This window comes from Squalius cephalus (assembly GCF_949319135.1).
Source record: "Squalius cephalus genome assembly, chromosome: 20".
Taxonomy (NCBI): Eukaryota; Metazoa; Chordata; class Actinopteri; order Cypriniformes; family Leuciscidae; genus Squalius; species Squalius cephalus.
Window position 1 is genome coordinate 11,037,352 of NC_137141.1, and position 27,518 is coordinate 11,064,869.

General features: G+C 37.2%; 1 protein-coding gene across 19 annotated transcripts in view; it reads right to left on the reverse strand.

Moving 5' to 3' along the window:
* The window catches only part of syne1b (spectrin repeat containing, nuclear envelope 1b), a 138,574-nt gene that overhangs the window by 72,448 nt on the left and 38,608 nt on the right, over window positions 1–27,518 (reverse strand). For all 19 annotated transcript variants that reach the window (XM_079853920.1, XM_079853917.1, XM_079853915.1 and 16 more), the window contains 34 exons: window positions 25,671–25,829; window positions 25,370–25,578; window positions 24,067–24,175; window positions 23,810–23,974; window positions 23,246–23,413; window positions 22,977–23,153; window positions 20,807–20,947; window positions 20,371–20,531; window positions 20,122–20,272; window positions 19,744–19,971; window positions 19,569–19,667; window positions 18,698–18,885; window positions 18,444–18,567; window positions 17,512–17,678; window positions 17,210–17,363; window positions 15,889–16,514; window positions 15,624–15,803; window positions 15,230–15,380; window positions 14,957–15,115; window positions 14,678–14,860; window positions 14,494–14,595; window positions 12,867–13,070; window positions 10,909–11,116; window positions 10,703–10,815; window positions 8,907–9,112; window positions 8,566–8,715; window positions 7,438–7,729; window positions 6,860–7,032; window positions 6,467–6,776; window positions 5,532–5,696; window positions 3,869–4,225; window positions 3,616–3,752; window positions 1,058–1,235; window positions 769–951 (listed from right to left, as the gene is read on the reverse strand). In XM_079853920.1, the coding sequence (XP_079710046.1) occupies window positions 769–951; window positions 1,058–1,235; window positions 3,616–3,752; window positions 3,869–4,225; window positions 5,532–5,696; window positions 6,467–6,776; window positions 6,860–7,032; window positions 7,438–7,729; window positions 8,566–8,715; window positions 8,907–9,112; window positions 10,703–10,815; window positions 10,909–11,116; window positions 12,867–13,070; window positions 14,494–14,595; window positions 14,678–14,860; window positions 14,957–15,115; window positions 15,230–15,380; window positions 15,624–15,803; window positions 15,889–16,514; window positions 17,210–17,363; window positions 17,512–17,678; window positions 18,444–18,567; window positions 18,698–18,885; window positions 19,569–19,667; window positions 19,744–19,971; window positions 20,122–20,272; window positions 20,371–20,531; window positions 20,807–20,947; window positions 22,977–23,153; window positions 23,246–23,413; window positions 23,810–23,974; window positions 24,067–24,175; window positions 25,370–25,578; window positions 25,671–25,829 (6,477 nt within the window). The remainder of the gene's footprint in view (window positions 1–768; window positions 952–1,057; window positions 1,236–3,615; window positions 3,753–3,868; window positions 4,226–5,531; window positions 5,697–6,466; window positions 6,777–6,859; window positions 7,033–7,437; window positions 7,730–8,565; window positions 8,716–8,906; window positions 9,113–10,702; window positions 10,816–10,908; window positions 11,117–12,866; window positions 13,071–14,493; window positions 14,596–14,677; window positions 14,861–14,956; window positions 15,116–15,229; window positions 15,381–15,623; window positions 15,804–15,888; window positions 16,515–17,209; window positions 17,364–17,511; window positions 17,679–18,443; window positions 18,568–18,697; window positions 18,886–19,568; window positions 19,668–19,743; window positions 19,972–20,121; window positions 20,273–20,370; window positions 20,532–20,806; window positions 20,948–22,976; window positions 23,154–23,245; window positions 23,414–23,809; window positions 23,975–24,066; window positions 24,176–25,369; window positions 25,579–25,670; window positions 25,830–27,518) is intronic.

Genomic DNA, 27,518 nt, shown 5'->3' on the forward strand with positions numbered 1-27,518 from the left:
ATGAAAATTGGCATGAGCAGTCTCTGTGGGTCACTAGACAATAAGCCACCCACAACTACTTGAAATTTCAAGATGGCAGCCATTTTTCAAGATGGCCACCACCTTAGTGGAGCAATTAGGTTCATGGCAATTTTCATGCTTGTATCACCAACTAAATGATTTCTTAAGCCTAATTGCTCCACTAAGGTGGTGGCCATCTTGAAAAATGGCCGCCATCTTGAAATTTCAAGTAGCTGTGGGTGGCTTATTGTCAAGTGACCCACAGAGACTGCTCATGCCAATTGTCATGCTTGTATCACCAAATAAACCACTATATCACTTAACTGCTCCACTAAGGTGTCGGCCATCTTGAAAAATTGCCGCCATCTTGAAATTTCAAGTGGCCCGGACAATTTTCTTGTCAAGTGACCCATGGAGACTGCTCATGCCAATTTTCACGCTTGTATCATAAACTGAACGATTCTGCCAAAAATAAGCACTTAGCCGCTCCACTATAGCAGAGTCTGGTATTACCAGGCTATATTTTTTCCGCCACAGAATAAAAAAATAATAAAGGATATTTTCACTTTTTATCTCACAATTCTGACTCGCTATTACGAGTTAAAGTCAATATTGTGAGATAAAAAGTCGTAATTACCTTTTCGATATTTTATTCCCTGGCGGAAACAAGCTTCCATAGTTTTGAGTGGTAGTTTACTGGCCCGAATGAAGAGTCTCAGACTCAACAGATGTCACTAGATTAACAGATGTGTGTGAAGCGTCAGACACCTGTAAGGCGGTCTCTCTCTGGTGCAGATTTGTCATGAGTGTTTTCCAGTCTTCTCTGGTTGTGTTTATTTTGGCTCTGACTGACTCCACTCTGTCTTTGGCAATGATACTCATCAGCAGCTCTCCGCTGGCGGCCACCGTGTTTAGTTTGCCGTGGCCTTGCTCACGGTCACTTAGAAACTCCTGCAATAAGAAAAATGTACTCTCATTAATGCAATGAATTATATTTCATGTTCCAAACTGGAACGGAATTCATTAGAAAACTCGTAAAAAATCAATACAATTTTACCTGGATCTTCTGCAGACTGGACGATGCTTCCGCCAGGTTCTGAGGCACATCAAAACATTTGGCTGTATTGATTTTCGCATTGACCAGCCACTGCTGGAAGTCTCGAAAAGCAGCACGGAAGCGCTGCTCCAGGAGCTTCTCCTTTCCTTGACACTCCCGGGACGCCTGGAGACTGAGGCTACGGTGAAGAAGAAAGATGCAAACGACAGCGCTGAAGAAAAAGATTTCACTGATAACATGCAGTCTCAGTCTTTTTACCATTTGCAGACTCTCTGATGCTGTCAGGGTTCTGTCACTTCGGTCTGGTTTATTCTTGGTTTGGTGACAGAGCTCTAACACTCCTATCGTCTTGTCTTTGTGTGAGAGCGCGGTTTTGAGTGCGCTCGGCCCGTGTGCTCTTTCGCGTGATATGTTGTGTTGTGTGGTGTTCGGATTCAGGGAAATCGGTCTAGTTCGGTGTCGGTGTTCATACAGTCATTCTCTATGTTTTTTCTCTTGTTGTGAGAGCACGGGTTGAGTGTTTATTCACTCACTGACACTGTGCAGTGTGCACTCTTGCCTTGTGTGTTTTTGCTGAGCGTCTGTTTGCGTTTTCACTGGCCGGGTGTTTGTGTAGCCATGTGCTTCCGGGTTGTCTTGTTCTGTGTCATTTTTTGTGTGGACACACAATTTGCTGCTTGTTTGTGTCATGTTTTGTGTGAGCACATGGCTTTGTTTTGTTTGTTTCTATGTGCCATGTGCTGTTGTCGTAATCTCCTGATTATTGGTTTATTTATCCCACCTGTCCTCCCTCATTACCCTCATTGTTTGCTCTCCTATTTATTCTCCATTTGTTCTCTGCCCTATACCAGTTCGCTGTTGTACATTCCATGTGTGCTGTTCTCCCGTATCCTGCTCCCAGCCTTGTCATTTGCTCAATCCCTGCTCTGCCTGCTGTGCTGGAAGTCTTGATGTTTTTCCCGTACTGGGTACGGTTTTAGTTGGTATTTTGCTTACTTTTTCTATCTAAACAAAGAACACTGAAGTGCATCTCTGCATTTGGGTCCTCACTTCCCAGCACCAGACCAATTTCTGTAAATCAGGGGTGCAAAAATGAGGGCTTCTGAATAAGAACGTTTTGTACGGATTTGTAGGGAGCATGCTGGCATGCTGAAAACTGTCTTGCATGCTGGTCTATTATTATGATCGATTTTCGATCATTTCCGATTTGCCCACTCCTGAAATGGTTTGTGGGAAAAAAACAAACTATTGCTTATTGGTGGTTTTAAATGCCAATCAGAGTCTCTCCTTCCATCTAATTGGGTGATTCTTGGTCAGTTTTATTTTAGTAGTATTTACAGTACCAGTCAAAAGTTTGGAAACATTACTATTTTTAATGTTTTTGAAAGAAGTCTCTTATGCTCATCAAGCCTGCAGTTAAAAAAAAACAAAAACAAAAAAAACAGTAATATTATGAAATATTATTACAATTTAAAATAATGGTTCTCTTTTTTAATAATTTTTTTTTGTGATGCAAAGCTGAATTTTCATCAGCAAGTACTCCAGTCTTTGGTGTCTTATGATCCTTCAGAAATCATTCTAATATGCTGATTTATGATCAATGTTGGAAACAGTTGTGCTGCTTAATATTTTTTTTATAACCTGAGATACTTTTTTCAGGATTATTTGATGAATAAAAAGTTAAAAAGAACTGTATTTATTTAGAATAGAAATATTTTGTGACAATATACACTACCGTTCAAAAGTTTGGGAACAATAACTTTTTTTTAAAGAAATTAGTACTTTAATTCAACAAGGATGCGTTAAATTGATAAAAGGTGATGGTAACGATTTATATTGTTAGAAATGTTTTTATTTTGAATAAATGCTGTTTTTATGAATAAATGCTGTTAACGTTTTACTCATCAATGAATCCTGAAAAAAGTATTCCAAAAAAATATATTAAACAGCACAACTGTTCCATCATTGATAATAACTGAGTATCAAATCATCATATTAGAATGATTTCTGAAGGATCATAAGACACCATAGACTGGAGTACTTGCTGATGAAAATTCAGCTTTGCATCACAAAAATAAATTACATTTTAAAATACATTAAAAAAGAGAACCATTATTTTAAGTTGTAATAATATTTCATAATATTACTGTTTTTTTTTGTTTTTGTTTTTTTAACTGCAGGCTTGATGAGCATAAGAGACTTCTTTCAAAAACATTAAAAATAGTAATGTTTCCAAACTTTTGACTGGTACTGTATGTACCATTATTGGTGTAATATATTTTGAAATAGCTTTTATTTTTATATTTTTTAGTTTTATATATATATATATATATATATAATTTTTTTTTTACTTTAAGTTCTTTTATTTCTTTTTAAGTTTCAGTAATTTTAGTACTTCAGCTAAAAACCTATTTTATCTATAGTTTATATTTAATTTTACTTCAGCATTATTTTAAATGAACAAAAATGATGGTTAATCATTTTATTTTTAGTTAACAATAACAAAAATGGTCTGTCTCTGTGTAAAACCTAGAAATGTTGATCATAAGCTCTCGTACCTGTTGTATTCTTTAATGAGGGCGGACACTCTTTCAGATTGAGCGCCCAGATCTCTGGAGAACCGGCACAAGTCATTGAGCTGACACTTCAAATTGTCAGACATGGGCTCCACATTTAACAGTGCTTCCAGGGTGTCCTGACACATAAAAACATTAAGCACAGCAACATTAAAAGAACATATATATATAGCTATACATATAAATACATATATATATATATATAGCTTTTATTATTTTGCTCTGTAGGCTTTACCTTCGCTATCTGCCAGCCCTGCACAGCCTCTTCCCCCGAGGTCATTTCCTCCACCTGCTGCAGTTTGATGCGCCACTCTTGCAGCTTGCTGCTGAACTCCTGCAGGTCCTGCTCCAGCTGTGCAGCTAAGCTGTTGAACTCCTGCTCTGAGTTGGCCATCTGAGATAGAACGCCCTCCAGACCAGAGCACACTTGTTTAGCTCCGCGCTCCCACTGTTCCCAGGCCGAGAGCATGCCGGACTCCTCCCTCTCCAGAACCTCACAGCCCACCGTGGAAGTGTGGTCCCGTGTGGCGGCTCCACAGCTCTGCACACGGGTCAGACGCTCACGTCCTTGATTCTTGGAGTCTAACAGCCCCTAAAATGAAATTACAATGCTTTAAAGTTTACATAAAATCAAAACTGACCCAGTTTACTTCCTTAAAGGGATAGTTCACCCAAAAATTTTAATTACCCCAATATTTACTCACCCTCAAGCCATCCTAGCTGTACATGACATTCTTCTTTCAGACGAATACAATCAAGAGTTATATTAAAAAATGTCCTGGCTAATCCAAGCTTGATAATGGGTGTGAATGACTGGAGAATATTTTAAGCCCAAAAAAGTGCGTGAGCTATGAGCTAATTTTCATTTTTGGGTGAACTATCCCTTTAATAAAAGTTTATGGTTGTTGTTGTGCATGATAAGATATTAGAGCATATGCCTCAAAAAAATATTGGAGTATGTTTTATACAAGAAAATACTACTTGTATTTAAATTTTTCTATTTCAACATTTCACGTTTAATTCAATGTTACTTGCTTTCTTTGTAATTATTTATGAAATATACTAGCAGATTCGGAGTTAAAATTCATAAATTCATGTAAATCATTCACCAAATTGTTTTTGGTGTGGTGTATAACACACGTTTCAGGGTAAATTTAATTTACAATGAACAAAAATTAACAGATAATGTCCGATTTTAAGGAAACACGTTATAAATACCACTTTAAAAAAGAATCACTGGATTACCATGTTTTTTTGGACATGGAAAAACGGTTACAGTATGGAATTCAATAATGTCAAGCTTTTTTATAGGAGAGCTCAGCTGAAAATATCTATCATTGCAAAAACTTATTTTATACAACTGTTCAAAAGTATGGGGTCAGTCATTTTTTATATATATATATATATTTGAAAGAAGTCTCTTCTGCTCACCAAGGTTTCATTTATTAGATCAGTAACAGGTAGTTACAGAACAGTAATATTGTAAAATATAATTAAAATATAATAAAAATATAACTTTGACCGAGTTTAATATATTCTAAAATGTAATTTATTCCTGTAATGGCAAAGCTGTATTTTCAGCATCATTACTCCAGTCTTCAGTGTCACATGATCCTTCAGAAATCAGAAATCAATTTGCTGATTTGCTGTTTAAGAAACATCTCTTATTATTATCAATGTTGAAAACAGTTGTGCTGCTTAATGCTTCTGTGCATGTATATACTGTATTTTTTTTTTTTCAGGATTCTGTGATGAATAGAAAGCATTTATTTGAAACAGAAATCTTTTTTAACTATGTAAAATTTTGATCGCATCCTTGCTGAATAAATGTATTAATTTCTTTCAAAAACTTTTGTAACGGTAGTGTGTGTCAGTATAGTAAACACAGATAAACGTACCCTGACTTTAGAGAGTTTCCTCTGAACAGAAGCTGCGTCACCAGACATATCTGACCAGCGCTGGAGCTCTTCTTTAGCCGAGGTGAGCCAGTCGTTCAGGTCACGCACCGACTCCACGTACTGCTCATGCTCTTTGACCATCTCCTCCATCTGTTGGACTTTACTCTACAGCACAAGACAGTATATACAACACATCAGAGGACAGAAAACTGATACTGTTTCATTTTTTAATAAAAGTTCCTGGTATTTTGTGAATAAATCATGAATGAATATTATAAAATAAATATATTTTATGTACATAGTCTTTTATCATAACATAATTTTCTTTGCCTCAAAGACAACTTTTATAAAATACATATTTTAAAGCAATAATATTGCTTACTTTTCTTGACCAAATAAAAACCCAGAGGATGAAATTAACTCTCATCCTACATTTTTTTCCCACTAAATATTTAGTTTTTCTCATAAATGCATTTCGTGTTCTTTTTAAGGCATTGGCAGACACTATTCCTGCGTCCGAAATCGAATATTTCCCTACTATATAATGGGCAAAAAACAGTACGCCAAAAGAGTAGAATGTCTGAATACATAGTATTCGAAAAACATTAGGCAAAAAGTACCTAGATGACCTACTACTAAGTGTGCATTCAATGGACACTTAACTATCCCATGAGGACATGGGAGAGGATTTATGAAGCGACACAACTGACGCTGGTAAGTCATGTGACAGTAACAACACAGCGGATGTAGTCCGTCTGAATTTCATTCATACTACCCATATTCAAACTATATAGAACATACTTTTTTACCGGTCGCAAAGTAAATTCAAACTTACTACTCAGACAGTATGTGATTTCGGACGCACCGTATTATCCTGAGTGACTTGCAGGAGGTGGTTTGAATTGCATGTTTATATTTAGATGACATATTTTTACCTTAATGACACTTGTGATGTTGGTAAACTGTGTGTTAAAGTCAGATTTTGGTCCTTCAGCGAATGCCTGGTCTCCTGTTTTCTCATACATCTCTGAGGCTTTCTCATTCAGGCGGGTCAGTGCTGAGGAATGGACCTCCACATCAGCCTGAATGGCCCGTAGGCGTTCCAGCAGCGAGGCCTTCTCTTTCAGCCCGGGCTGCTGGGGCAGAGACACTCCGGCCTCCTGCTCCACCATCTCCATCCACTGCTGCAGCTGAGCTTTACTCTCCAGAAAACAGCCCCACTGAGCTACGGTCCACTCCAGACGACTGCATCACACACACATACACACACGTGATTATTATATCATTCTGCAAAGTTAGGTTTCATAAGAGGAGACAGGAACTCTCACCTGTGACAGCTCATTGCGGTCATGAGGATATTGGCCCAGGAATCCTTCAGACTCTTGAGCTGAGAGCGGATAACTTCCTGTTTATCCCTACTGCAGTTCTTCAGCACCTGTTCTCCCTTCCCTACGGTCATGTTGAGCTTCACTTCCCCTTCACCCTTCATTAGCAAGATGTCCTGAAACAATATCATCAAAATATCAATGATGATCTAGCATTTTTGAGAATCTTTAAAAAAAAAGTGTGTATTATTAACTAACAAGACTAGCAATGAAATGAAGAAATGAAGAAATTAAATGAAATGAATTGAATTGAAATTAAATTAAAACAAAAGGCTTGGTTGTTATATTTGTATCAATAGTATAATAATATATTTTATATAATATCATTAATATAATATATAATAATGATTGACAAAGAGTTTAAGTTTAATAATATTAATAATAAAATAAAATAAAAAATAAAAATATATATATTTATAGCATAAGGATTTTTTTTTTTAAAGTGATGCCTAGTGCGCACTATGTCAAATAGAAAATAATCTGGGAATCCTCATATGGGTGTCATGACTCTGTTCTCTGACCTGAACCAGGCCCAATCTCTTCTCCAGGGTCTCTTTATTCCCGCTGGTGCTGTTGAGCGTGTTGAGGCGCTCCTGTACACCGCTGAGCCATCCCCAGGTGCTCTGCAGCGTCTCCTCGAAGTTCTGCTGCTCCTGCTGACTGAGCTGACACACGCGCAGTCTCTCCCTCGCCGCCTTGAGAAGCGCCTGATGCTGCAGCTGGAGCTGTGCAGACGCCCGCACCTCCGCCCCACTGCCGTGACCCCCCTCACTCAGAGCCTGAGCCTCCTGACACAGACTCTCAAACGAGTCCCTGCAGGAGAACAGGTTGGAAAATTATTTGCATTTCAAAAAAACAATCAATACATTATAAGTACTTATATATTATAAAATGTCCATATTAGGTCTGTAAATATGAGTAAATCTCACAAAAACATGCCAAGGTCACATTTCCCACAAATAAAGAAATATGATTAATTGTCATGAAAATTTCACAAATCAAAAAAAACCATAAGACTGGCTAAATAACATATCAGTTTAGGTCATATTTCCCTCCAAAATAAAATTAAATACAAACATTTGAATAAATAAATAAATAGTTATTTAATTATTAATAATTCATAATTATTTATTTATTTATTTATTCATTCATTCATTTAAATGTGTGTATTTTGCATATATGAAATGTTTCGGATAGGATCTTCCACAAATTGGTATACATGCTTAACATTTTTAATATTTGGTAACTTTACAAAAAGGTTCATTAGTTAACATTAGTTAACTACCTTAGTTAACATGAACTAAGAATGAACAATACTTCTACAGCATTTATTAATCTTAGTTAATATTAATTTTAACATTTACTAATACATTATTAAAATCAAAGGTTGTTTTTGTTAACATTAGTTACCGCACCGTGAACTAACTTGAACAAACAATGAAGAGCTGGATTTTTAATAACTAACATTAAAAAAAGATTAATAAATACAGTAACAAATGTATTGCTCATTGTTAGTTCATGTTAGTTAATACATTAATGTTAACTAATGAACCTTGTAGTAAAGTGTTACCTCATATTTTGCTGGTGCAAAAAAAGGGTTGTTTATTTACCAGTTCAGTTTGATATTTGTCAGTTTAACATATTCTAACCTCTCTTTAAGCACTTCATGTTGGAATTCTTCCACGCGCTCCAGCGTCACTTTCTCCTGATCGCTGTGTCTCCCCTCGGGCAGCTCTGTGCTCATCCTCACATCCATACGCTCCAGCCAGCGTGTCAACCTCTGCAGACAGCTCTCAAAGCTAGAAAGACACAGCACAGATTTCAATTTAGAGCGGCCAAATAACCCCCGGCCAACTTGAGAGCCGAGAGTATGTCCTCGCTTCCACAGCAAAGCCGTTTATCCGCAGGAATTATTTCAAACAATCTGCCGCTGTAATATTGAACCCAGCATGCAGCAGTGTGAACTGTGAAGCCGCTGTTCAGTTCTCACCCGCTGAGCAGACTGGCGCTGTCTTCCAGGTTCTGCTGGTTCTGTTTACACTGCTCCACGTAGCTGTCCCAGTCCTGCTGGATAGAGGAGAGGTTCTGCTGGACCTGGCCAGCGCTGGCTTTGGGGAGGTGTAGAAGAAGCTTCTCGCCCTCTGTACACACCAGTGTTAGACGGCCATCTCCATCCTCCACCCGCTCCAGAGCTCCCTGTGAGACAGAGAAGAGACGACACAATGAGTGCTAAATGTTAAACATACACAAGCCATCCTACTTCGTTTGTTCCACAAAGACTTACATTGAAGAAGGAACACAATCAGAGTTATTTAAAAAACTTACAAAGCTTTATAATGGTAGTGAATGGTAAATGAGATTTTGAAGCCCAAAAAAGTGCATCCATCCATGATAAAAGTAATCCACATGGATCCAAGGGGTTAATAAAGGCCTTCGGAAGCAAAGCAATGCGTTTGTGTAAGAAAAATATCCATATTTAAAAACTTAAAATAACTAGCTTCCGACAGACGGCCATAAGCAACGATTTACAGCGAAAGATTAACCCTTGACCTGACGCACAACGTATTGCGGAAGCGCAGAGGATAGTTTAAAATGAGAATTTTTAGAGAGAAATCTCAGAGAAGCTTGAGTTTATTGCACAGCCCTGTTTGTTTAAACCGCGAGAGGCGTCTTAGCTTACACTACTCCTACATTCAACGTCATACATCACATCAAGGGTTACTCTTTTGGCGTAAGTCGACTTGCACATGCCGACTGTCGGAAGCTAGTTATTTTGGTTGATAAAGTTTTAAATATGGATATTTTTCTTACACAAATGCATCTCTTCACTTAAGGAGGCCTTTATTAACCCCCTGGAGCTGTGTGGATTACTTTTATCATGGATGGATGCGCTTTTATGGGCTTCAAAATCTCATTTACCATTCACTAGCATTATAAAGCTTGTAAGAGCCAGGATATTTTCCGGAGAGAATTCTCCGATTGTATTCATCTGAAAGAAGAAAGTCATTTACACCTAGGATGGCTTGAGGGTGAGTAATTCATGAGGTCAATTTTATTTTTGGGTGAACTAACCCTTTAAAGAATCCTGAATCACGGTTTGAGCAGCAAATCAACATAATTGAATGATTTCTGAAAGATGATGAGACACTAAAGCCTGGAGTAATGATTCAGCTTTGCCATCACAGAAATAGATAACTGTTTTCTATGTGAATATATTTCATAAAATGGAATTTCAAATTGTAATAATATTTGACATTTTGTGTATTTTTGATCAAATAAACAGTCTTGATAAATATTAGAGGATTCTTTCATTAAAAACCACCTAGAAACCGTAGAGAACATCCTAACAACTATCAACTGCATAGCAATGCCCAACAACCACCTACAACACTTTATATAGAATCATGAGGGCAAGTTTTGCACAGGGAAAGCACAACTATTCATAAAAATCCTTCTAAGAATCATTAGAAAGATCATTTAAAAACAGTACTTCATAATAGGTCACTACAGCTCACATAACAAATGACATATTTTCCAGATAACTCTCCCAGTCACAATCATCAATAGTGTTGTTTTAAAACATTTTAACAGTTGCTTGGTATCTATTTTTAAGGCCACCCACACTGGTCCAAATCGCACTCAAAATAGCTGTATATTTATCACCAAATATGGCTATTTTATTGTCTGCGATTTTGCCATTTTACATAGCATTTTTCTTCTCAATCAGGTCAGAAAGATTACTTGACATTTTTCAAACTGCTCAGTTACATGTAGGATGAGGTGTACCTTCAATTTCTGCAGTTTGCGTTCCACCACGCTCATGTCACCAGAATGGTCGGCACATTCTCTCACAATGTCCTTCTGTCCAGAGAGCCATGTATGAAACTCCTTCACAAGATCTGAGAAAAGAAGAACAGTAAGTAATCTCACTGCAATGTCTGTCCTTGAATCAAAGGAAAGATCATTTTTAATTCAGGAAGACTGATTCTCACCATTGAAGTTCTGCTGGAGGCCGTGTTGCATGGACCCAAGCTTCTTAACACAGAGCTGATTGACCGTATCATATTTCTTGATGAGGTCAGTCAGAGAGGAACCTAAACCAGCTAGTTCCTCTGAGGGGTATTTTCTGCAAAGTGTGTTCAAACTTTCTCGGGCTGAGTCAATGCTAGTCTGCTGGTTTTGAAGCTCCTTCTGGATTTCCTATGAATTGTATGCATAGAAAACCTTTTATTTTTTTCTCTTGAAGTGAAGTTCTCTCATTTATAATGCTAGTCAAGATTTCTTGTAGCAAAACAGTCATAATTTAGTATTATCTGACCATTTTCCATTCTCTCTCTGATCCCTAGGCAGAGCTCAATGGAAAGGATTTTTCTAGTGTGTTTCAGATTTCCACTAGCCCTCCCAAAATTTTCACTGGCCCCATCACCATCACAAAAAAATATGATATTATTTTTATAATATATTGTTTTAGTTGGTTTTTATGTAACCTTGTATTTTAATAAATTAAGTGGTCATGACACCAAAATTCAAATTTAAATGACAAGTAATAGCACAAATATACAATTGGAAAGTTACAAATTAAATAAACAGTGCTTTAAGATTAACAGTATATTCATGTAAGAATTACTACAGAAATTGAAAAAAATAATCAAATGTAAAATAACATTTCAAACAAATAACAAAATAACAAATAACAGCTTCTTCACTGTAATGAAATGAAGCAACAGAAGTTTTTTAGTCAAGAGTAGGGCTGCTCGATTATGGGAAAAATCATAATCACAATTATTTTGGTCAGTATTGAAATCACGATTATGTAACACGATTATTTCACATGACTTTGGGAACGTGTTGCATTTATTAAAAAGACACGGTAACACTTTACAATAATGTTAATTAGTTAACATTAGTTAATGTATTAACTAACATGAACTAACAATGAGAAATACATTTGTTACAGTATTTATTCATGTTTTTTAATGTTAGTTAATAAAAATACAGCTGTTCATTGTTTGTTCATGTTAGTTCACAGTGCATTAACTAATGGTAACAAATACAACCGTTCATTTTAATAACGTATTAGTAAATGGTGAAATTAATATTAACTAAGATTAATAAATGCTGTAGAAGTATTGTTCATTATTAGTTAATGTTAACTAAGGTAGTCAACTAATGCTAATTAATTAACCTTATTGTAAAGTGTTACCAAAGACACCTTTCAACAATTCTTAAAAAAATCGAAATTTGAACATTGATTGTACTTTCTGAACTATTAAAAAAAATATATATATATATATATAACAGACTTCAATGAGTATTTTAATAATTCCCGCAGGTCTACCACTTATAATGCGGGAAATTCCCCCACAAACATTGATTCACTTTAGCATGTAGATTGTATGAGTAGGCCTAGCCTAAATTAATCCACACAGATTATAAAATCAAATCAATCATTTTAAAACTTTCTCCAAGACGCAATTTCACAAACCACGTGAGTGTCATTCAGGACACAAGACAAAATTAGAGCGTTCTTTCAAAACAGAACATGGCAAAATAATCGTTTTTACTCGATTGTACTATTTTGGTGATCGTTGGGAGCAGTGAGTGATGTTACTTTTGTTGTTTCATTAACATTATTGACACAGACAGCAGCAGGTTTATTAGGCTGCTGTCACTTTAAGACCTGACGCACAAATCTATTCGACTGTTTACGTTCATTTTATACTCTGTAACTCATTGACGACTGTGCTTTCAAGGATAATCACAAAAAAAATGTTTGTGTTTTTGCAGACAATACTGCCCCGAGCGTCTTTCACGCTTGCCTTTGGTCATTGGCCAGTCCTTATTTTCAAGCCCTGCCTAGAGCTATTAAAACTTCTATATGAAGTGATTGAAGATTGATGCTAATCGTGATATGTATCATTTAAAATAAAATAAATCCCACTTTTTGTACCTTTACTCTGCAGATCTCTTCAGGAGCAGTTCCACAGGGTGAATCCACCAAAGATCTCTCAAGGTTCGTCAACCACTCAGACATCTGGGTGAGGAAATCTTCCAGCTGCTTCTTCTGAGAGCAGAAATCTTGGAGGTTGCTCTTGGCTTGATCACATAACTCTTCGATGCTACTAATTTTCCTTCTGAGGTCCGTCTCCATGACCTGGAAGATATATCAAAGGTTTGAAGATGGTGTACAGGTAATGAATCCAATGGAGAACCAAACAAAGATCAAATGGAGATCAAACTTAAAGGGATACTTCAGGATTTAGCATTAAGCTTTGTATTAGTAGAAAACCTGTAGTATTTTCGAATTACCGTACTTTCCACCCTCATATCCCCCTGAGAGGAGAGATTTATTTATTTTTTGTCTGGAAAAAATCCTCCGATGACGCAAAAATCGTCATTTTGCGTCATCGGAGGATTTTCTGGCCAGAGGCTAAAGACTACAGCCAGTAGATGGCGTTGTTCCGCATGTTTTTCAGCCCGCCCATAGAGGGAGGGATCTCACTCACAGAATGTACACAGTGTCAGCCGTCTTTCTTTGGAAGCTAAGCTTGCAGGCTCTTGTTCTGTGGAGAAAGCTGAATAGTAGGAGAAAGCTGAGTAAGTAGGGAAAACCATCCTCCTTTTCCCGGACGTGTCCGGCCGTCGAGATCGTCCAAAATGTCCGGGATTCAGCTTTTGCTTTCTGCAGTCGCCATTCATTGTTTACATGCAGCTCACCTTTTGTTTCAATCTAACTGAATTCATTCCGATTGGTGAATCTGACTGTAGTGTTTACATGAACGCTAAACAAGTGATCGGTTGATGTGCGTTTTACCATTGCTAAGAAAATTCCCGCTCCTCCGTGAGAGATGCGAGACCCGGCGCGTCTCAGTAATGACGCCACCGGTCTCGCGCCGTTCTCCCGCGGCCGTCAGCCTCGTCCTGCTCGCCACAGTAAACATAATGAATGGCAACTGTAGAACGCAAAAGCCGAATCCCGGACATTTTGGGCGATCTCTAGAGATCCCTGGCAAACTCATCACGTAGGCTAAGCCTTGTTGTTTTCAACTGCGCACTCTTACCGGTAGGCGTGGCCTCCTAAGGCAGCGAAGCAAGTGCATTCTGGGAGTTGTTGTCTTTCATCCACATAAGCCAAAAATACATTTTCTGGCTTTTTTCAGTCTAGAAAGCTCCAAATTCAAAAATTTCTTCACATTTCTTCTACTTAAATGACCTATTTTAAATACACATTCATCTTCCCAGAGGTGAAGTATCCCTTTAAGGCAAGCTCACACTACATGACTTTTGGCTGGATTTTGCTTCTTTTTGATCTTGTAGTGTGTGCAATGCAACGATAAGGTGGAACTAATCCAGCCAAACACAGTGCAGATGGTATAAACGTAAAAATCTCGTAATTACTTTATGAATTTATATGAGAACACTTTTTTTTTCACTGTTGGTCGAGACCGCCTCTTGAGCAAATGTCTTGTAGTTTGTGCACCTCATTAGCGTTGTGTATATGAGTGCTGCTATGACAAGACGACGACATATGGCAAGAAACCTTGTTGTGTAGTGTGAGAAATACAGCTTGCCCTTACCTGCAGTTTAGCAGGAACGTCGTGGCCACCACAAAGCTGTTTCAGCTCTGAAATTTTTTCTTGCAAAGCATCAATCTTCTTTTCTTTTAGGCCAGCATCCACCTACACAGAAAAATGAATAACATATTACACAACTGGTGCTCTGGTTTTATAACAGTGTTTAATGACACCGTTTGGAACGTGCCTTGACTTCCGAGAGTTTGTTTGCGGTTTTCTGGCTATCGTTGAAGTTATTGAGTCCATCTGTAAGATCCATAACCGAGCTGTTGGACCAGCTTTCAATTTCTCCACTGATATCGTAGATTTCCACCCACAAAGCAGAGCTCCTCTTGAGACTTTCGAGATTGTCCTCGATTTTCTCTGAAACCTGTGTGTCGATGTGAAGAATAATGGCACTTAGATTCTGTTATATGAGATTTTTTTTTTAATGAAGATTTAATAATTGGCCATTGGACAAACTCACATCTAGCCACTGATCCACTGTGGCATCTATTTCTGTCTTCACAATCTGGGCGTCGCATTCAGGGATCTTGTTTAATTCACTTAAAAGCTTCTTTCCTTTACTGGAGAATCGCTCTAGCACATCCTGGTTACTGGCCATCTCTGCTTTTACAGCTTCATGCTACAGAGAGGAAGATAATCAAAGCCCAACATTAAAGTTTATCTTGGATAGTAAAAGCTAGTAACTCTTTTTAGCTGCTATTTTGCATTCTGCCTGCAGACTGGCAGGTTTTACCTTTAACAAGGATCTCCGTGTGTCCTCTTGGTCTTTTAGGACGGCTTTAATGTCGGCTATGGCATCAGCGCTCTCCAATATCGTGTTTATTGAAGACTTCAGACTATGGTAGTCTTTCATGAGGTCTACCAAAGCGCTGCTCTGCTCTTGCCTGGAACAAAATCACGCAGCAAAGTCAGCTAGATACTGAAAATGTGCACCTTTGCAAAACTAAGAACTCAGTCACCATGTGCCCATTAAAGACTAGTGTTTAATTCTTTAAACATTAAATGCAACTGTTTGTTTTCTGTCCAGGTCCATAATATTGTTAGGGCATGATTGACTGATTGATTGAGTGGCAAATACCAATAAAATATAACAAAAAAAGTACAATAGGTCGTTCCTGGTGGCCCACCTTTCAGTGATGAGTTTCTTGGTGTCTTCCCAGGTGGTCTGAAGTAGGCTGATCTCCCTCAGTACTTCACCACCCAACTCTGCATCTCTCTGAGCCAGCTGTTGACCTTTATCCCTGAGCCACTGCTCCTCTTGCTGGTGGGACTGGAGCTCGTCTTCCAGCTGATTGAAGAACCGAAGCCTACACACATCACAAAGAAGATGCAGTTCAATAAACACAGCCACAGACATGTACAAACAACCCTTTTGAAAAGGGCAGTCCATACCTCTGCTGTAGAGTATGTACATTGGGCTCTTTCAGACCCTGTTGATCTGCCTTCTCTTCGATGTCCTCCACCGTTTTGAGCAGTTGCTCTTTACGCTGTCTGAATGAGCTCCAAAGAGCACCGAGAGCCTCAGCTTCGCTTTGCTTCGAGCCCAGTAGGTTCCTCACGGCATCAAGCTCAACACTCAAGGAGTCGGCCAATGAGCGGCACGAGGAGCGCGTCTCCTTCCCATTGATCAGGTGGAGATGAGCCTTACAGAGGCTGCCGTCCAGGTTCACGGCAAGCGTCTCAAGGCGGCCGATATCGGGAACGATGGCTTCCAGGTCTCTCTGCAGCTCATCTACGCGGCTTTTATCCCAACTCCCAGCGCTCTCCACAGTCTGTCTGAGGCCCTGAAGGACGCTGGCCGCCACACTGTGGGTGTGCAGGAAGGCCTCGAGTTTCTCCAGACTCTCACCTCGTAGATCAACCAGCTGATGGGCCTCCAAGTACGGCTGCAAGGAGCTTTCCCACTTTCCCTGAAGCTGCTGAACCTCAGCAGGCTCACAAACATCACACAAGACCTTTGTTTGCTGTTGAAGACTCTGTCTTATACTGCTTTGCGTCTGCAGGTCATCTCTCCTCTCCTGGTGGGAAAAATGATGAAACATTACTTTTAAAATCTGCAATCTCTCTTACTGCCGATAAATAACATATTCTTTGTCCTCATTTTATATTTACTACATTTACTACATTAAACAATTGTTTTTAAAAACAATAAACTTTTTTGTTATTGCCTATAATCAACACCTTTATATGTCACAATAATGTCTGTGAATTTTCACATCAAATATTCATATTTGCAATTCTTTTTTAAATTGCGTAATTAATTGGATTAAAAATGTTATTCGATTGACATCCGTAATATTTACATAAGATTTACATTCAACTGTTCAAAAGTTTGTGGTCAGTAAGATTTTTATGCTCTTATGCTCACCAAGGCTACATTTAAAGAGAGTAATATTGTGAAATATTATTAGAATTTAAAATAACTATTATTTAATTTTATATATTTTAAAATTTAATTTTTCCTATGATTCAAATTTCCAACATCATTACTCCAGTCTTCAGTGCCACATAATCCTTAAAAAAATCCTACTAATATGCTGATCTGGAAACTCTTCTTATTCATATCAATGTTGAAAACAGTTGTGGTGCTTAATGTTCAGGATTTTTTGATGTATAGAAAGTTTAAAAGAACAAGATTTATTTAAAATAAATTAAGATAAAAGATGTCTGATATTGTTCTTGATTGAACGGAGGCTCTCATAATGGAACGTACCTTGATATCACTGGTGGAAGGTTGAAGATCAGTGACATCAATGTGAGAGGATGAATTTAAAGATGAGAGGAAAGACTCTCCCCATTTGAAGAACTTCTGTAGGGCCTGATCAAACTGCTCCACCTGAGAACGGTGCTCCTGAAGAACTTGGATTCTGTAACAGTTTGATGTACTATGTTAGGCATACTCTAACATTCATAATTTCAAGAAACCATTATAAAAGAACATGGAAAATATACTGTAAAACACAATCAAAGTGTAGAATTTAGCCTGCAAATACTTTTACAGTACTTATGACTGACCTGTTAGGTATAGCTGTGGTCTGACATGTCCATCTTTTCTCGAGCTGTTCATGGTCTTCTTTGAGTGTTTTCACACGTTCATCTGATGCAGTGGTGTAAAGGGTTGGTGTTTGGGCCTCCAGCCTGTTGTAAACTGACTCCAGAGACTGAAGTTCACTCTGTAGGTGCTTTAAAAGAACAATATTTAAGAAATTTAAGAAACTAAATAAAAAGCCATATTATGCCCTTTTACAAAGTTTAGATTTTGTTTTTGGGGTTTACTAGAATAGGTCTTCATGCTTAAATGTTAAAAAAACACATTATTTGCCCCATATTTTACATTATTGCAGTTCCCATCTCTATGAAGCCCCTCCTTACGAAAAGCGCAATGGCGCAATTGGTTGGCTGGACCAGTGTGTTGCGAATGGTCAGCCGTTTCGAGCGTGTTTGGGAAATGTCACGCGCCTTACCATAACCATGAGTTTCAACACACTACTAACGCAACTCAACCAGGCCTCGCCATGTTATTTTGCGTATGCCTTGGGCGGGAATTATTTAAATTAGGAATATTGAGGCGTGTTTGTTCCCTGAAAACTCAGAAACAGTGCGCACTGATATAGAGAATAACTCCCTTTGGAGTAACTTTGTCCTTTGTAACTTTTTCATGCTCAAACAGCAACATTACACACCAAAGAAAGTTGAACATCAACTCTTCAATGTCCCTAGTCTTCATCAGCATATGACATTTTCTTTTAAAAAACACTTGTTTTTAATAAGGCAAAAAAATAACATTAACCATTAATAAGCCTACATTTCACAATTCAATTAAAACCCTATGGATAAAATTAAGCCCCGCCTTTTATTATTTCTTGCTAAATATTCTGTTGCACATAGAAATATGTCACACAATTTAAGTAAAATGCATTGCGAATGCTGTTTCTCTAGTTTATTACTTTCAATTCCAGCAGTTCTCCATTGAGCTTTTGTTTGTCAACCGTGAGGAACTGAGTGTCAGAGCTGGATACGGATTCACATCTCTCCAGGCATGACTGCAGGGCAGACCAATCCTTTTCATATCTGAAATAATCAAAATGAGCAAACGATTTCAATAAATAACTCTTATTAAAGGAATATCTCCTCATACAAAGGGATTTTTTAGGATTTAAGATGTAAATACATTAGATACCAACAGTGAAAATAATCATACTTTTGCCAATGTGACAGAAGGCTCTCCATTTGGTTCTGTTTCTCCTTGGCCTGTTTTAAACACTGCTCATAACTTTGCTGTAGGGCTGCCACGGCTTTCTCGGTCTTCTCCCTCTCGCTGAGCCTGCGGGCGCCAGCACACAGAGACAGCAGGGTGGCCTTCAGCTTTTCCAGAGACTGGAACATATCCTGAAAACCAAACAAATCACTTATTCAGACTAAATTGGTGCAAATAAGGGTGTGTTCACACTTGACAGGGTTGGTTTGAGTAAAACGATCTCTGCGATTGCTCTGTTAGTGCAGTTCATTTGAATAAGTGCCATCCGAACCCTGGCGTGCACCCAACAAGTGGACCGAGACCCACCTTTCAAATAAACTCGGGTGCGGTTCAACTGAAATATGAACTCAACATGGACCAAAGACATCTAAACGAACCAAAAACAGGACGTTATGTCACAAGATGCAATCCTAAAAAGGACTGAATGCTAAAGCATACCTGGTTTTTCTCATCATAGGAGATCACAGATCAGTACAGGCATCAAAACCGCCGCCTTCTTGCAGAAGAGCTTCGTTTGTGGACAACGGAATAATTCCAGGTGCTTTTTTAGTAAACTCCTTTACACATTTAATAAGCTATTTGTGAGTTCGCAGCTGGTAAAAAAACAGGATATGTACGCACATACAACGATGTGCGTACACATACTACAATACTGTTTTGTATCTGTAGTTTCGGTGTTAAAAGTGACGGTGTGAACTGAACTATATGTATGATTTTCTTTTTTTGGTCCAGACCAAAAGAACCAAGAGAACCAAACTAAAGTGTGAACACACCCTTAATCAGAAATGTTCACAATGACATGCAGGTATCATACCAAGTGACTCTGTAGAGTTTTGTAGGTCTCAGATGAAGACACACAAGAGGTGACAGGGCTGTCAAGTTTCTTCTGGATTTCTTCAACCTCTGATTGTACCTTTTAAAAGGATGCAATGTCATTAGACAACATAAGAGTTTAGTATGACTGAACTAAATAGCATGTTCAAACATACCTGCTGAAGATTGGCATTAAACTTCGTCTGGTGGGAGGAGCTCTCTTCCAACTGTCCATCCAGGTGTTCTACACTCTCCTTAAGCTCCTCCCAGTATCTGCCAATCTGTGTCAGACGGGCTTTGATTCGTGCAGACTCACCAGAGGACATAAACTGGACCAGCGTTTGAGACTTCTCCTCCAGATTGGACAGGACCTCTGACCTCTCCTGCAGACCTTCTCTGATCGTCTGCCCACCATAAATATGCAAAAAAATATATAGAATATAATGAATTCAAATTAATATTTATAAAATTAAGTTCACAGAAGGCATTCAGTCATTTTAAGCATTTTAAAAGACACTTTGTTCATTTATTTAATGATATATTGATTATTACACCTTTATGGTACAGATCTGCTGGTCCAAAGGTGCGCTGGAGCTTTTCAAGACATCCATTTCTCTTTCTCTCTCTGTTATCCAAGTGGAAAAAGCTTCAAACTCACTCCCGAAAGAATCCCACTGATCTTTCATTCCCTCCAAAGTCTTCACACTGAAAAATCAGACAGTAATCATGATATTATAGTTTCATTATCCATTGATATGAAATGAAATGAAATGAAATAAATATAAAATAAAGTAGGGTATTACTCTCGCTTGAGTCCAGTCTCAACTTTGTCCACTTGTTCACTCAGAGCCCGTGCTTGATCCTGGAGAAGAGACTGATTTTTGGGGCCTAGTTGGATCTCTGCGGCCCTCTTGAGAAGAGTGTTCATCTGTCTGGCCTCCGTTTCACACTGTTTCAAGAGATCCTACAGGAATAACAGCAACAGATGAAGTGAATATTTCTGTGACGCTGTGTTTGGGAGATAGAATACACCAAATAATCACAATAAACAATTGGGTTACAGTTGAGTGCACACTGGCTATAGTGAGACTTTTTCAGAAATTTATTGACAGAGCATTTTCTAATGAGGATTTTGGTGTAAAACTCTAGCAGATCTTCTGTGCTGAAACTAAAGATGCTCATGTTTAATTAAAGGTGATTCATTACACTGAGCCCATGGAGATCAGGTGTTGTTCTCACCTTGGTCTGCTCCAGCTCTGTGCTGAGACTGTCTGGACTGCTGAAGTTCATCTCTCTCTCTGTGACTGATCGCACCTTGCCCACAAACTCCCTCACTGCTGCATGCTGACTGTCAAACTCCTGCCAAGCAGCTAAGGTCACCTGAAAACAAAGAGCGACATTCAACAACATTGTTTCAAACATTGTTTCTTTTGTGTTCATGGTTAAGAGCAAATCTAATTTGCATTCCCGCTGAAAAACAAGCGTTCTAGCACGAAAATGTTGCCTATAAACAGTGTTGCGTGCCTTCTTATCAAATTCACATGATCATCCTCTCCTCTATTTTGCTTGGGGACTAATGTGGTCGGAACCAAAGTTAACTTGACTGCGTTCTCTGGAATCCTCTCAAGCGGAGGACTTCTACATTCCGATTGGTTGCCGCCCGAACCGCGTCATAGCTCATTACCATAAAGTTGACCTGACTTCAACTCTTCTCGTCGTCCAAGACGCGCCGCACCGCCCTCGCCGGAGCTCGCCGCCGGCACACATTGAAAATGAATGACTTTCGGCCACTTTGACACCTGAGTTTGCCACCTGAATACGATTTTTGCCGTATTCTCGACGGCGGCGTTGTGAACGCACAATGAATGATTTTCGGGAACACTTTATAATAACTGCACACTATTAATCATTAGTTAAGCATTAGTAAACAGTTAATTCATCATTTATAAAGCATTAATAGACATTAATAAGCAGTTTATAAATACAGTTATAAATGCTGTATTCTTGATTTAAAAGCATATCTATAATGTGTTTAATAATTGTATTTTCATACTTTATTAATGATCAATTTATCATTTCTAAATGAAGTATTGCATTATTTACAAACCAGTTATTTAGGTTTTGTCAGTGGTTCATAAGATCAATTGGAAAGTGGAAGTAAATGATTAATAAACTATTTAAATGTACATTCATACATCTTATTATTCAGACATATAGTAATAGTTGCTTAGTGTGTTAATAAATGCTTTATTAACATGTATTTGTACTGTAATTCAGGGTTAATTCAGGTAGTTATAAAGCATTTAGTAGTGGTCAGTTAACTATTTTTGTGAGCTCATCTAAAGTGAGGACTATTTATGATTTGTAAAGCATTTACAAAGGAGATTTAAAGGCTGTTAAAAAATTTTATGTTCTGTATCACTGTGTTGTTTCTTTCCTTTTTCTGTTTAGAAGATCAGTGAGCCTTTAAATCTCCTTTGTAAATGCTTTACAAAGCATAACTAGTCCTCACTTTAGATGAGCTCACACACATAGTGAACTGATTATTAATAAATGCTTTATAACTACCTGGATTTACTACATTTACTTACACTTTCTAAGTGATCTTATGAATCAATGACAACACCTAAATAACCAGTTTGTAAATAATGCAGTACTTAATTTAAAAATTATAAAGTGATCATTAATAAATTATGAAAATACAATTATTAAACACATTATAGATATGCTTATAAATCAAGATTAAAGCATTTATAGCCGTATTTATAAACTGCTTATTAATGTCTATTAATGCTTTATAAATGATGAATGAACTGTTAACTAATGATTAATAGTGTGCAGTTATTATAAAGTGTTACCTGATTTTCAAATGAAACTGAATAATCATTGGGAAATAGTTCATGTAAAATTAATAAATTTAATTTGTCTTTAACATCCTCATTCAACATTCTATAAAATATACAGAACATAAAATGGTAACTTGCATTACTTATTTGAAAAAGTAAAAGATGTTTTGTTGCATTACTTTACTCGTCACTTGAAACAAGTAATCTGATTACATAACTCACATTACTTGTAATGTGTTACCCCAACACTGTTTGGGGTAACAATAAACATATTTTATATGTTCTATATATAATTACAATATTATGGTTGCACTTTATTTACAGTATGTGCACTTAAATGTACTTACCTAAGGAAGTACTGGTAATATAAGGTAACTACATGGTTTAAGGTTAGGTTAAGGGGTAGGTTCAGGGTTAGTATCTAGTTATTACAATTACTATAATAAGCACATAGTATGTATATGGGGAACCGGACTGTAAAATAAAGTGCTAGCAATATTATAATATAAAATATATAGGTTTTATTTGTATTTTTTTTTTTTATTTGACTTGAACATCCTCACCTCCAGGTTCTTTTCCTGTGACTCTGTGCTTTGATTCATTTTGCTCAAGGTGGTCTCTAGTTTCTGCAGATCTTCCTGTAAGCTCTCCTCCAGGCTCTCCTCCATCTGGAGCAGTTTTCCACGGTTTATCTGCTCTTGCATTTCCTTCCTCTTCAGTCGGAGACGCTTCAGTTGTTGCTGCACATTAGGAAAGCACATGAATGTTAGTTATAAATATGATTTTCCGCTTCAATATTTCAGGGTTGTGATTGATTCAGTGAGAGTGGTACCTGATAAAGCATCAGCAGTTGTTGAGCTTCTCTGACAGACTCAGAGTTCAAAATCTTGCCGATCTCTGACTGCAGATCCTGCTGACCCTGCGTCAACTCATCCAGTGTAGTTTTCACCTCCTCTCTGAACTGCACACAGTCGCTCACCGCCAGCACGACCTTCTCTGACTATTACAGCACACAAATACACTGTTTTATTCAAATATTTGCATCAATAAATGCATCATAACTTGGAAAACAGGACTTTTCTTTTTCAATTAGATTTTCTTTTTCTTAAAAGTACAGTAGCACATAATCCAGTTTGACTCTAAGAGGGCGAAATATTTATGTATTAACTTGTTTTTATCTATTATTTTTATTGCTCTCTGTGATTCAAATTTTAGATTGTTTGTTGGTTGTTGTATTTCTTAGGTTTTTGGTAAAAGCCTAACTAGGCACAAGTGCTGCAAAACACTTTAGAAAACACTGAATTTAGTGACTGACTAAATCTGACTGATTTACGCTAATATTTTCTACTATGGCAGATTATTTTGATCTATGGTTCTTAAAATGAGTATGTATTACCTCAGAAAGGGAGGTGAGGAGACCCTTAAAGTCAGTGGAGAGTTTGCCAAGGGCGGCTGCCTGCCTCTGGGCGTCAGTCTCTGTGCAAACCTCTATCAGAGCGGCCAGTCGCGTCCTCAGCCAGCTCACGTTCCCCTCCTGCAGTTCAGCATCGTTTCTCAGACTCTGCCGTTCATGAAGGGACAATTGGTCAACATTTCACACAGCTGTCACACTTTTCTTTCCACTTCCATTTCTTTTCCGTCTTCATTTCTCACCTCAATTGTGGATTTGACCTGTCCAAACTTGCTGGGGTCTCCAGCCCTGTTTCGCAGAAGTCTGAGTTGACTTTCCTTTGACGTTACCCAAGCAGAGAGTTCAGAGAACCTGCGAACACAAAAAAAGTAATTATTAATAATTAACGATACAAATAATTTTTAGCATTAATATAGTATCAATTCAAATTAGGGCTGTCAAACGATTAATCGCGATTAATTGCATCCAAAATAAAAGTTTGTGTTTACATAATATATATGTGTGTGTACGGAGTACTGTATAATTATTTTCTATATATAAATACACACACATGCATGTATATATTTAAGAAAAATGTGTTATTTCTATATAAAATATTTATATATAATATAAATTATATATAATATAAATATATATACACAGTATATACATGCAAATATTTCTTAAATATATACATGCATGTGTGTGTATTTATATATAGAAAATAAGTATACACTGACTGTACACACACATATATTATGTAAAAACAAACTTTTATTTTGGATGCGATTAATCGCGATTAATCGTTTGACAGCCCTAATTAAAATTAATGTATATCGGTCAGCAGTGATTTGATAAAAAAACAGACAGTACAATAGTAAAGTCATGTTTTATTTAAACACGTACATTACATTTATTACATTTATTTAAATAGCACTTTATACAATACAATACAGGCTGTTGCAAAGCCTTAAAGTCTTAATGTTGTAAAATCAATCAAATATGAAACTGTAAAGCAGCTCTACAGAAGATAATATTGTCGTTATTCAGCTCATATTAGTTCAATGTTTTTTCGATTCAGTTCAATAATTGTATCAATGTTGCAAAGTTCAATATACTGTAACACAGAAACCTCAAATCTCATGCTTTTAGTATTTGCTTATTTAAATTTTCCTTCACATATATATATTTTTTATGCTATTGTTAGAATCTATTTGGGGGTCTATTTTTATTTCTTATTTTAAATTCTAGTGTCAATTGCTTGTTCTTGTATGTAAAGCACTTTGAACTGCATTGATTTTTAGAAAAAGTGCTATATAAATAAACTTTGATTGATTGATTGATTGATTGATTGAGCGAGCTATAAGCAGCTCTACAGAAGGCAATGGTTTCATTAGTCAGCTCAAGTCATTTTAATGTTCATTCAATTTGGTTCAATAACAGTACAGTAGTGTCATTATCCAGCTCAATTCAGTACAAATTTTGTTTCTCATCCGAACATTACTGAACATTAATTGACTTTTAAACCAAATAAATAGTATTCATTAGAGAAGACCAAAGGTTCACCTGGTATTAAACTCCTTCCACTTATCAGGGTGCTGCATTAGTTTCTGAAGTGTGCCGTCAATGTCCTCTTTGACCTCCGCAAACGCCATCCTAGAGTTCTCGAAAGTTTGCCGGGCTTGTTCGCTCTCTGGAAGCTTCATGATAAGTTCCTCCATATGCTGTAACCGCTTCTCACAAAGAGCCTGAGGACCCTTTTCCTTAAAAAACATCTACATAAAAATACCAACATAAGCGTTCCCTATTGAGATGGACAAAACCAGTATTTTTAAACCCCAGAGGGTTTAATGCAGGTGGCTCTCACCCTGTGCTCTTTGATTAACCTCTCGCTGCCCATGCTGGGCAAACTGCGGTTCTCACGGGCCAGTTCAGCCTGACACTCCTGCAGTGATGTCATCAGACGACTCTTCTCCAGTTCCACCTTAAGGTGCAGCAGGTGATAGGGAATCTCTGTTTGGACATCCTGCAGAAAACATGCATTTTCATATTGTGGGTCCAATTCAATTCAACTAGTTTTTTTCCTCATGCTTTCAAACTATAGTTTATAGCCACACTGTAAAACCCAACAAGTTAAGCTAACTCATTTCATTTGAGGAAACCGATTGCCTCAATTCAATTAAGTTTATACAAACAATAGTTATGAGTACTCTGAACTTATTTTAATCGAGTCCACTAAAACAATAATATTTCTTAATACACAATTAAACTTTACACTGCATTTAAATACTTTATATAGCTGAAACTTCACTTTATTGAGTAAAAACAGTGAAATGACAAACTTTAAATGAACTCAGAGCACTTGCAGTTACTGTTAGCTCACAATGTCACACACAAAGTCAAATTCAATAAGTTAAGCTAACTTATTACATTTGAGGACACCGATTGTCTTAATTCTTTTAATTTAAAAAAAAACAATAGTTATGAGTACTCTGCAATTATTTCAGTTGAGTTTACTAAAAGTAGATATACATTGCAGTCAAGAAATTAAGTGATTAATTAAGTGATTATTGAGCATTAGTGATTAACACCTGCTGTTAACAAGCAGAATCAATGAAGGAAAGAGAAACAAAAGAACTACAACTGACTTCCAACCACAGCCTTAGATGAAATCAACTCAAGATAAAAGACGTTTAAATCTCTAAAGATCTCAGCAGAGGAGGATTAAACCACTACACAAACAGCATTGCCAGCTTCACTTATTACTAAACAGTTTGACTTTTGTCATGCGTCTACAGAAGTTGTTATTGAGAATGAACAGAGGGTTAGATGCTAATGATTTATTGAGTTTCAGTTAAAGACACCATGATAGTGATCAGTGTTTGCTTTAGTTGGGCTCTTGACCCTTGACTTTATAACACCAGTTTTTCCTCTGGCTGCTGTAACTGAGTGTTTATGAAACACATTTGTTATGGCACATACGCCAAAAGAAAATATGAGCATGGGGTTGTGTTTAGATGATAAAAATCATCATTTAGTGACATGATCCTCTGATCTTTTCCAGAGCCTAATCTCTGATTAGACAGGTGATGTATTACTTGTATTATTCATTATAATAGAACTGATTCTGCTGTAAGGCCCATTGTTGTGACAATCAGATTTTAAAAGCCTCTATGGTATCATGCTGACTTACACAGTAATCAAGAATCAGCATATGAATCTCAACAATGGTGACCATTAAAAAATGATTTATGCCGCAATGCATGCTGGGAGCTATGGATAAGTTTTGTATTATGCTAGTGCCCAGCATCCATTGCAGCATGAATAATTTTTTAATGGTCACCATTGTTGAGATTTCATATGCTGATTCTTGATGTCTGTGTGAGTCTTCGTAATGCAATACCTTTTCTGTGAAACTTTTTGTGCACAACTATTTGTAAAATCCTTCATATTATCTGATGGTCATAACATGGCTAGCTCTTATGCTGTAGAATCACAGTTTTGAGTAAAACTAATATGTTGCCCTTTTAATCAGAGATCAGACTCTGAATGAAATCAGTGAATCAAGTCACTAAATGATGATTGTCATCATCAATCCTTCACCATCAACACCCGATCAGACTTTTCCTTGCCTTTTGTGCCATAACAAATATGTTTTATAAACACTCAATTATAGCAGCCAAAGAAAATCTTAAGTGCAAAAGTCAAGGGCCAA